The sequence below is a fragment of the Schistocerca nitens genome, chromosome 11, assembly GCF_023898315.1.
Source record: "Schistocerca nitens isolate TAMUIC-IGC-003100 chromosome 11, iqSchNite1.1, whole genome shotgun sequence".
Taxonomy (NCBI): Eukaryota; Metazoa; Arthropoda; class Insecta; order Orthoptera; family Acrididae; genus Schistocerca; species Schistocerca nitens.
The window spans coordinates 18,283,512-18,295,310 of NC_064624.1; the positions used below are offsets into that span (position 1 = coordinate 18,283,512).

An 11,799-nucleotide genomic window follows, 5' to 3' on the forward strand; every position below is an offset into this window, starting at 1 on the left:
TAGCTTTTCAGAGCATTCACACAAGGTTGGCGCCAGTGGCGACACCTACAACGAGCTGACATCAGGAAAGTTTCCAACCCATTTCTCATACACAAACAGCAGTTGACCGGCGTTGCCTGGTGAAACGTTGTTGTGATGCCTCGTGTAAGGAGGAGAAATGCGTACCATCGCGTTTCCGACTTTGATAAAGGTCGGATTGTAGCCTATCACGATTGCGGTTTATCGTATCGCGACATTGCTGCTCGCGTCGGTCGAAATCCAATGACTGTTAGCAGAATATGGAATAGGTGGGTTCAGGAGGGTAATACGGAACGCCGTGCTGGATCCCAACGGCATCGTATCACTAGCAGTCGAGATGACATGCATCTTATCCGCATGGCTGTAACGGATCCTGCAGCCACGTCTCGATCCCTGAGTCAACAGATGGGGTCGTTTGCAAGACAACGACCATCTGCACGACAGCAGCATGGAGTATCAGCTCGGAGACCGTGGCTGCGGTTACCCTTGACGCTGCATCACAGACAGGAGCGCCTGCGATGGTGTACTCGACGACGAACCTGGGTGCACGAATGGCATAACGTCATTTTTTCGGATGAATCCAGGTTCTGTTTGCAGCATCGTGATGGTCGCATCCGTGTTTGGCAACATCGCGGTGAACGCACAGTGGAAGCGTGTATTCGTCATCGCCATACTGGCGTATCACCTGGCTTGATGGTATGGGGTGCCATTGGTTACACGTGTCGGTCACCTCTTGTTCTCATTGACGGCACTTTGTAACAGTGGCTGTTACATTTCAGATACGACTCGTGGCTCTACCCTTCATTCGATCCCTGCGAAACCCTACATTTCAGCAGGATAATGCACGACCGCATGTTGCAGGTCCTGTACGAGCCTTTCTAGATACAGAAAATGTTCGACTACTGCCCTGGCCAGCACATTCTCCAGATCTCTCATCAATTGAAAACGTCTGGTCAATGGTGGCCGAGCAACTGGCTCGTCACAATACGCCAGTCACTACTCTTGATGAACTGTGGTATCGTGTTGAAGCTGCATGGGCAGCTGTACCTGTACACGCCATCCGAGCTCTGTTTGACTCAATGCCCAGGCGTATCAAGGCCGTTATTACGGCCAGAGGCGGTTGTTCTGGGTACTGATTTGTCAGGATGTGTGCATCCAAATTGTGTGAAAATGTAATCACATGTCAGTTCTAGTATAATACATTTGTCCAATGAATACCCGTTTATCATTTGAATTTCTTCTTGGTGTGGCAATTTTGATGGGCAGTAGTGTAGTGTTATTGGATTCTCATTTTTCTGTGTCTCACTGTATGTACACTGTTCATTTGTTACTCGCGACTAATGACAGTGTAACATCTACGAGTGGTAAGTCACAGAAATCACATAAACAGCATTAGTGGAGTGCGGAGGGATACAAGTTGTAAATTTGCTAACTGCGATTCTTAACTGCCGACAAATCGCAGTTACCGAAAAGTAGCATTCACAGAAATGACTGGTACGGAAAATCGCAGTATAGCCCACCGCTACCGAGTTCCCAGAGAGACAGACGGACACGTCTACGGCGCGTTGTCCAACTGCAGCCTCCAGCGGCGCGGTTCTCCAGGGAGAGGCGCGAGGGCGAGATAAGCGCCGGCCCACAGGGGCACCCGCAAGTCGCGACCGCGGCGCCGACTTGCGTGTGCCCCTGTGGCGGGGTTATCGATCTCCCAGTGAGTGGGCCGGCCGTGTTCGGTGTCGCCGCGTCGCAGCAGCTGAGTCCGCCGCTCTGCCCCTCTGGCAGCGCCGCCCTGTCGCGGCCGAGTCCCTCATCTCGCCACCGCTGTCCGCGCAGACACCGCAGCCTGACCTAGTCCACGGTCGCCACGCTCAGCGGGGATGCGAAGAGCCGACGGAACTGGTCACCAATGCCTGCGTCCCATATACAGGGTGTTACAAAAAGGTACGGCCAGACTTTCAGGAAACATTCCTCACACACAAAGAAAGAAAATATGTTTTGTGGACACGTGTCCGGAAACGCTTACTTTCCATGTTAGAGCTCATTTTAGTTTCGTCAGTATGTACTGTACTTCCTCGATTCACCGCCAGTTGGCCCAATTGAAGGAAGGTAATGTTGACTTCGGTGCTTGTGTTGACATGCGACTCATTGCTCTACAGTACTAGCATCAAGCACATGTGTACGTAGCATCAACAGGTTAAGTGTTCATCACGAACGTGGTCTTGCAGTCAGTGCAATGTTTACAAATGCGGAGTTGGCAGATGCCCATGTGATGTACGGATTAGCACGGGGCAATAGCCGTGGCGCGGTACGTTTGTATCGAGACAGATTTCCAGCACGAAGGTGTCCCGACAGGAAGGCGTTCGAAGCAATTGATCGGCGTCTTAGGGAGCACGGAACATTCCAGCCTATGACTCGCGACTGGGGAAGACCTAGAACGACGAGGACACCTGCAATGGACGAGGCAATTCTTCGCGCAGTTGACGATAACCCTAATGTCAGCGTCAGAGAGGTTGCTGCTGTACAAGGTAACGTTGACCACGTCACTGTATGGAGAGTGCTACGGGAGAACCAGTTGTTTCCGTGCCGTGTACAGCGTGTGCAGGCACTATCAGCAGCCGATTGGCCTCCACGGGTACACTTCTGCGAATGGTTCATCAAACAATGTGTCAATCCTCATTTCAGTGCAAATGTTCTCTTTACGGATGAGGCTTCATTCCAACGTGATCAAATTGTAAATTTTCACAATCAACATGTGTGGGCTGACGAGAATCCGCACGCAATTGTGCAGTCACGTCATCGACACAGATTTTCTGTGAAAGTTTGGGCAGCCATTGTTGGTGATGTCTCGATTGGGCCCCATGTTCTTCCACCTACGCTCAATGGAGCAAGTTATCACGATTTCATACGGGATACTCCACCTGTGCTGCTAGAACATGTGCCTTTACAAGTACGACACAACATGTGGTTCATGCACGATGGAGCTCCTGCACATTTCAGTGGAAGTGTTCGTACGCTTCTCAACAGATTCCGTGACCGACGGATTGGTAGAGGCGGACCAATTCCGTGGCCTCCACGCTCTCCTGACATCAATTGACTTTCATTTATGGGGGCATTTGAAAGAACTCGTCTACGAAACCCCGGTACCAAATGTAGAGACTCTTCGTGCTCGTATTGTGGACGGCTGTGATACAACACGCCATTCTCCAGGGCTGCATCAGCACATCAGGGATTCCGTGCGACGGAGGGTGGATGCATGTATCCTCGCAAACGGAGGACATTTTGAACATTTCCTGTAACAAAGTGTTTGAAGTCATGCTGGTACGTTTTGTTGCTGTGTGTTTCCATTCTATGATTAATGTGATTTGAAGAGAAGTAAGAAAATGAGCTCTAACATGGAAAGTAAGCGTTTCCGGACACATGTCCACATAACATATTTTCTTCCTTTGTGTGTGAGGAATGTTTCCTGAAAGTTTGGCCGTACCGTTTTGTAACACACTGTATCTGTGACGTTCCACTTTTTCATCACATTTCATCCAGCATATGCAAAATTGTCCTGGCTGGGTGCAGACAAACGCAGAGATTTGCATCTACTGCCTTATAAATGCACACTGTCCCTCGTATCTCGCCTCGTCCTTAAAGCCGGGTTCACGCAGGCAACAAAAGTGTCGCCACTGCTAATGGCGAACTGCAGTTGCTTTGTACTTGCATGTGTGAACTCCTAGTTTTCGGTGGCGCCATTTAAGAAGCGCAACTTTTGTCACGCCACAAAACGTTGAACTTGGTTCTACTTTGTTGCGCCATTTTGCCTTCTCCACAATCGAATAACGCCATTCGATTGCTACCTCGCCGCTGGATTCAAACCTTTCTAGTGCGTATTCGTTCGCAGATAGTGCTTTTGTTTGTGCGTTTGCTATTAGTATGTCCAAAAAACTGGTCAACAGCGACAATTATGAGATCATTGGAGGTGTATCAAGAACGAGAATGCCTTTGGAACCACAAAAGCGAATCATACAAAGACACAAATTTGATAGATGCTGGATTAATTGAAATAGTAAACAGTATGCGTGAATAAGTACCTGGAATTGATGTAGCTACAACAAAATTAAAAATTCGAAGCATTCGAAATGCTTACATGAATGAAAATAAAAAAGTGTAAGGTGTCAGGCAAATCCAACACTTTCCATGAAAATCCTGACATGATAAGCAAATCCGGCAGTATGTCACATAACTCCGAATAAATCGTGACATTAAATTAACCAAAGTAATACGATCAACGAGTGAGCAAATGGAATACCACAGACTAACACAAGAACGCCTAAATGCATGTCATACCTTTCCACCATGAAACAGACGCAGTTCCGAGGGAAGAAACGAGAACAGAAACCGAGAGCAGAACCGTGTTAAGCTAGAAGGCCCTACGATAAGGGAAGGACACCCACGTCGCCGGCCGACCGCCAAGACCACCCCTCAGCCCATGTTAAAAGATAGAGCCCTCCAGAAGAACAGTATAGATCTTACGATAACACTAAAAGGGCCACACCAGCTGCAAGTTTTAGCGTGAGAGCTTTTCGCGTCTCTGTTACGTTGCAAACGTTAAAAACATTGCCCCACCACGAAAAGTATAACGTTTCTCATTGGATAGACAGAATTTTGTAGGCGGAGCTTAAGGTTAACATGGAGACCCTGATTGGTCAGTTGAAAACACAGCCAGATAGCTTTTTTGAAACCAACTTCGGTAAATTGTAGTAAGGAGAAGTTAGGAGAGAGTTGCTTCCGAGACGGCGAGGTGCATGGAGCTGTGCCGCCCGCCGCCCCCTGACGAACACCGACAAGGTAATGAACGCACGCGATGTCGCATAACAGCGCATAAAGCTCCAATCAGAACTGCAGAAGTCTCATCTGCTACACCCCCTTTTTGCGTAATACTAGTGTCGATCGTCAGTTAAAGCTCATGGTGTTCACATTTGCCACTTGAAGTAAAAATCTGAAACGCGATGATTATATCAGCCACTGTAATTTACGACAAGTTAGATAAGTAATTAAAGATAATTGAGGGTCACTGTAGACCATTTTGATAGTTTTCTCTCTTGTGAAACTTAATTTAAACCTAGATTATAGATGTGATATGGCATAGGTCATCCTTCGATCCATTGTAGAACTTGGAAACCCATTCAGGGAATATTCGTTCACATTTTTGTTGAACGCAGTTGGTTTTTACCATCCTGTATTAAAATATTTCCTTTTATCAATAGTGCAATTTATAAACAATGTTTTGTCAGTAGAATAAAATTTCCAATGGTAAACTGCTTTTTCGACATTTTTACCAGCTAACTGAAAATAGGAAAACCTTGAACCCCTTCTACTAAATTTAGTTAGTATTTAGATTCTTTTACAGGGAGTGCAGTGGAGCTGACGCTGAAATCATTAAGGATTTGATTATATCATCGCTAGTCTCACTGAACTCTTCTGAACTCTACATGTCATGTGTGGTCTGGCGTCTCCTTACCAGCAACAGGCCCCAGGTTCAGACTAGTCAATTCCCTAAAAAACACGCTCAGAGCGTCGTTGCGCGAAAGTGGTAGGCAGACACAGAACAGGCACCACGCAGAATGTTTAGAAAAGTACTGAAATCACTTAAGACTGGTGCGTCTACAGACGGTGTTTATAGACCCAGCCTTGCTTGGTTTGAAGCTGCAGACCGGTTCTTAAAACATGTAGTCGAGACAAGAGAGACGAGAAACACTTTGGTAAACGCAGACCCGAGTCGTTTCAGCTGAGACAGGTGACGTCATTTTGCAAACTGCGCAATTACGAAGAATTTGTGGCGTCCTGTGTGAACGGCAGCTCACAACCCCACTCCAGAATGAAAGGACTTGTGGCGATACTTTCGTTGCGTGTGTGAACCCGGCTTAACGCTCATGTCGGAACTACATGACAGAGACACACGTTCCCATCACAATAAAGTCCTCTCTGTTGCACTGCATGGCTCAGTCACCTTCTCCAAGTCCTTTACAGTAGCGGGAACCCGACTCTGGAATAACCTCCCTCGTTACGTTAGAGAACTTAAAAACGTGTCCGGCTTCAAAAAACAGTTAATGACGTATATACTTAAGTAACAGTAATGCCTTCCTCTGTTCATGAATGCACTTCACCCCATTACTTCCCTCTTTCCCCCTCCTTAAATCTCCCTTCCCCAAAACTCGCTATACTAGTAAACATCTACTTTACACACCAAGATATTAATGTACATCTGCAGAAATTTTCATTACTATAGCCAGTTTTTCTCATGTTTATCATTATTATTTGATTTTTTACTTTTATTATTATTCCTTTTATCATAATTAGTATGTATAGCACCTGTTGTAAAAATACTGCCAGCATTTACTTTATTAGGTCTTAGTCATAACTCTTTATTCATATTGTCACTCGAGTAATCTAATTTTCTTATTTAAACTATTGACATGATGTGTGAAATGCCACATGTGTGGAACACTGGTCCGATGTAAGAGACGGCCTGATGGCCCTAATCTGATCACGTGAAATAAATAAATAAATATTTTGGTTCTCAATAACTCCTATTCTACGGTACTATTTTCTTTATTTTTTTACTAATATGCGCTATCCTGAATCAAAGTGTAGAAGAATTACATGATCTGCCGAATGGAATGAAGAGGCTTATAAATGCACACTGTACATGTATCATATAGGAACAACCGAAATAAAATGTCCAAACGTACAGGCTAATGAGTACAGAATATGGACTGAGATTAAATCGCAGAAAGACGAAGGTAATGAGAACTAGCAGAAATGACATGGAGAGATTGACCGTGACCGGGCCAAATATCTCACGAAATAAACGTCAAACGAAAAAACTGCAAAGAACGAAACTCGTCTAGCTTGAAGGAGGAAACCAGATGGCGCTATGGTTGGCCCGCTACATGGCGCTGCCATAGGTCAAACGGGTATCAACTGCGTTTTTATTAAAAATAGGAACCCACATGTTTTATTACATATTCGTGTAGTACGTAAAGAAATATGAATGTTTCAGTTGGATCACTTTTTTCGCCTTGTGATATATGGCGCAGTAATAGTCAAAAACATATGGCTCACAATTTTAGACGAACAGTTGGTAACAGGTAGGTTTTTTAAAATTAAAATACATAACGTAGGTACATTTGAACATTTTATTTCGGTCGTTCCAATGTGATACATGTACCTTTGTGAACTTATCATTTCTGAGAACCCACGCTGTTACAGCGTGATTACCTGTAAATACAACATTAATGCAATAAATGCTCAAAATTATGTCCGTCAACCTCAGTGCATTTCGCAATACGTGTAACGACATTCCTCTCAACAGCGAGTAGTTCACCATCCGTAAAGTTCGCACATGCATTGACAATGCGCTGACACATGTTGTCAGGCGTTGTCGGTGGATCACGATAGCAAACATCCTTCAACTTTCCCCACAGAAAGAAATCCGGGGACGTCAGGTCCGGTGAACGTGCGGGCCACGGTATGGTGCTTCGACGACCAATCCACCTGTCATGAAATATGCTATTCAATACCGCTGCAACCGTACGCGAGCTATGTGCCGGACATCCATCATGTTGGAAGTACATCGCCATTCTGTCATGCAGTGAAACATCTTGTAGTAACATCGGTAGAACATTACGTAGCATTCATTGCACCATTTAGATTGCCATCGATAAAATGGGGGCCAATTATCCTTCCTCCCATAATGCCGCACCATACATTAACCCGCCAAGGTCGCTGATGTTCCAATTGTCGCAGCCATCGTGGATTTTCCGTTTCCCAATAGTGCATATTATGCCGGTTTACGTTACCGCTGTTGGTGAATGACGCTTCGTCGCTAAATAGAACGCGTGCAACAAATCTGTCATCGTCCCGTAATTTCTCTTGTACCCAGTGGCAGAACTGTACACGACGTTCAAAGTCGTCGGCATGCAATTCCTGGTGCATATAAATATGGCACGGGTGCAATCGATGTTGATGTAGCATTCTCAACACCGACGTTTTTGAGATTCCCGATTCTCGCGCATTTTGCCTGCTACTGATGTGCGGATTAGCCGCGACAGCAAGTAAAACACCTACTTGGGCATCATCATTTGTTGCAGGTCGTGGTTGACGTTTCACACGTGGCTGAACACTTCCTGTTTCCTTAAATAACGTAAGTATCTGGCGAACGGTCCGGACACTTGGATGTCGTCGTCCAGGATACCGAGCAGCATACATGGCACACGCCCGTTGGGCAGTTTGATCACACAGCCATACATCAACACGATATCGACCTTTTCCGCAGTTGGTAAACGGTTCATTTTAACACGGGTAATGTATCAGGAAGCAAATACCGTCCGCACTGGCAGAATGTTACGTGATACCACGTACTTACACGTTTGTGACTATTACAGCGGCATATATTACAAAGCGAGAAAAGTTGTCCAACTAAAACATTCATATTTCTTTACGTACTACACGAAAATGTAATAAAAATGGGAGTTCCTATTTTACAAAACGCAGTTGATATCCGTTTGGCCTATGGCAGCGCCATCTAGCGGGCCAACCATAGCGCCATCTGGTTTCCCCCTTCAAGGTAGACGAGTTTCGTTCTTTGTAGTTTTTTCGTTTGGTGCTTATTTCGTGAGATTTTTGGCCCAGTCACTATCAATGGACCACCCTGTATAATATGTACAAGAGCCAAGAGGGAGTAATGAAAGTGGACGACCAAGAATGAAGTGTTCGGATTGAAAAGGATGTACGATAGGGACGTAGTCTTTTGCCCCTAATGATCAGTGTCTACAACGAAGGAGCAATGATGGAAATAAAAGAAAGGTTTAAAAGTGGAACTAAAATTCAAGGTGAAAGGATATCAGTGATACGATTCGCTGATGACATTGCTATCCTGAGTGAAAGTGAAGAAGAATTGCATGAAATAAACAGTCCAGTGAGAACAATATGGGTTGAGAGTAAATCGAAGAAAAACGAAAGTAATAAGTAGCAGAAACGAGAACAGCGAGAAACTTAACATCAGGATTGATGGTCACGAAATACAAGAAAGTTAAGGAATTCTGCTACCTAGGGAGCAAAATAGCCGATGCTGGGTGGAGCAAGTAGGACATCAAAAGCAGACCAGGACTGGCAAAAAGGACATTCGTGCCCATGAAAACTCCACTAGTATCAAATATAGGCCTTAATTTGAGGAAGAAATTTCTGTGAATGTACGTCTGGAGCATAGCATTGCATGGTAGGGAAAGTTGGACTGTGGGAAAACTGGAACAGAAGAGAATCGAAGGATTTGAGTTGTGGTGTTACAGAGGAATGTTGAAAATTAGGTGGACTGATAAGGTAAGGAATGAGGAAGTTCTACGCAGAATCGGAGAGGAAAGGAATATGTGGAGAACACTGACAAAGAGAAGGGACAGGACGACAGGACATCTGCTAAGACACGAGGGAATGTCTGCCGTGGTACTAGAGGGAGCTGTAGAGGGCAAAAACTGCAGAGGAAGACAGAGATTGGGATACATCCAGCAAATAACTGAGGACGTAGGTTGCAAGGGCTACTCCGAGATGAAGAAGTTGGCACAGGAAAGGAATTCGTAACGGGCCGCATCAAACCAGCCAGAAGACTGATGAAAAAAAAAAAAAAAGTTCTCCTACAGTGATGGTAGATACTGGCAGAAGTAAAGCTGTGAGGACGGGGCGTGACTCGTGCTTGGGTAGCTCAGATTGTAGAGCACTTGCCCGCGACAGGCAAAGGTCCCGAGTTCGAGTGTCGGTCCGACACACAGTTTTAATCTGCCAGGAAGTTTCGTATCAGCGCACACTCCACTGCAGAGTGGAAGTCTCATTCTGAGTGTTGAACTAGTTGTTATTTGATTTGACAGTAAATGACATCGCCCTTGATGGAGGTGCATTTTTTTCCCCTACAGTTTATCTTCTTTCGCCCACTGAAAAATTGCGCTTTACGCGTCGCTATGAGTAATGGACTTTAGCGACGTACGCGACTCTAAATGCCTATGACGTGGTATATCGTTCGCAGTGTTCTCTCGGAGGATGGTTGAGGTGGATCTGGATTCATCGACGGCAGCAATTCCTACTGTGTTTGAAGCCGATAGTGTCCAGTTCCTCTAGATAACTACCTTTGTCCGTCGGCTGTTCTTACGGCTTGTTACGTGGGAGACAGCAAATCGGGCAGCTTCGTTCATATTGAGGCCCTCTGGACGTCCGGAAACGGTGGCTTCCTCTCTGCTATTCTCCCAGGTCTCCATTTATTTTCTTACAATATTGCTATTCATCAAGAACATTAACACATTTAATCACACTATGTAAGCATGGAGGTAGTTGCCAGGGAGTAACTGATGAAATCATAACCAAATTCCTTTTAACAAATGGAAAATTTTATTCACTTTAATAGTGCCTAAAGCATTTTTTTAAAAAAGAAACAGATTTAAAATTATAATGAGAAAGGACCCTCTAAATATCAAAATTACAATTTATTCAGAGGCAAAAAGAAACAAGTTTTGACTGTATGAGCTTTCGGGCAGAGAAACTTGCCGCTCCCTTTTGACACGGCCGTAGTTACGACCACTCACAACAGCCTCTGAAAGACTATTGGTGCAAATCTGCAACACACCAGATTACTTTAAACTAAGAGTTTTAACAATTTACACAAGCACACAAACTATGCACCCCCCCTCCCCCCCCCCCCCCCCCCAACCGAGCGAGGTGGCGCAGTGGTTAGCACACTGGACTCGCATTCGGGAGGACGACGGTTCAATCCCGTCTCCGGCCATCCTGATTTAGGTTTTCCGTGATTTCGCTAAATCGCTTCAGGCAAATGCCGGGATGGATCCTTTGAAAGGGCACGGCCGATTTCCTTCCCCATCCTTCCCTAACCCGAGCTTGCGCTCCGTCTCTAATGACCTCGTTGTCGACGGGACGATAAACACTAAGTCTCCTCCTCCTCCTCTTTTATTATTCTTGAGTAATTGTTTGGGCCTTCAGCCGACAAGGTACTTCAAGTTTTCTTAAGATGTTTGTCTGTTGTACTGCCTAAAAGCTTATATTTCGTTCCCAATCCTTCCCTAACCCGAGCTTGCACTCCGTCTCTAATGACCTCGTTGTCGACGGGACGTTAAACACTAACCACCCGCCCCCCCCCCCCCCCCCCGTAGGAGGGATGGAAATGGTACAAAACATTAGCAGTTAAAATATTAACCTTGCCACTGAGGCTGCAACTTGATTTTAACTTCTAAGAAAATTCTTACGGTGAAAGAGTGGCAACTTTATATGCTAAAATGTTCATTTAAATAAAAGCCCATGAAATGCAATCTTACACAAAATTTACAAGGTTGGCCAAACAACAGTTAAGATGCTCTACAGTACACAGGCAACGCCTCTCAAGGTCATAGGCAATAATATCAAAGTTTCCAAAGATCAAAACATATTTCAGGTATTAGTCCGTTACACTCCAAGCAACAAATTCGTTAACACGCCAGATCCGACAAACATGACAGAGGCAGCTACTAACGTACGGTAGGTTGATAGGGAGATTACCGAACAACCCGAACCGCAGGTTGCTCTAACCCGCCCCTACTCCACAAGGGAAAAACGGACCACCCAATTCATAAATAACCACCTTCCCGCGGGTGGGCAAACGGAGAAGAATGGTGGGACGAACCCAAAGCAAAACGGCTGGTGACCTCACCAAGAAAACAAGTAGAATTTAACAAGAGTAAATCAAACAACATAGCCCGCATCTCG

At 45.3% G+C, this 11,799-nt stretch overlaps 1 protein-coding gene across 1 annotated transcript; it reads left to right on the plus strand.

The window, feature by feature from the left end:
• The first annotated feature begins 3,964 nt into the window (after positions 1-3,964).
• Positions 3,965-5,826, plus strand: LOC126213362 (uncharacterized). Its single transcript, XM_049941066.1, has 2 exons — positions 3,965-4,073; positions 5,638-5,826. Exons 1-2 carry the CDS (start codon positions 3,965-3,967, stop codon positions 5,790-5,792), a joined length of 264 nt encoding a protein of 87 aa, XP_049797023.1. The 3' UTR covers positions 5,793-5,826.
• The last annotated feature ends 5,973 nt before the right edge of the window (positions 5,827-11,799 follow it).

Excerpts from the sequence above, each read along its gene's own strand:
- LOC126213362 (XM_049941066.1), top strand. The coding sequence starts at position 3,965 with ATGAGATCATTGGAGGTGTATCAAGAACGAGAATGCCTTTGGAACCAC. Across the intron at positions 4,074-5,637 it reads ATTAATTGAAATAGTAAACA|TACTGAAATCACTTAAGACT; the intron begins GTATGCGTGAAT and ends TGTTTAGAAAAG.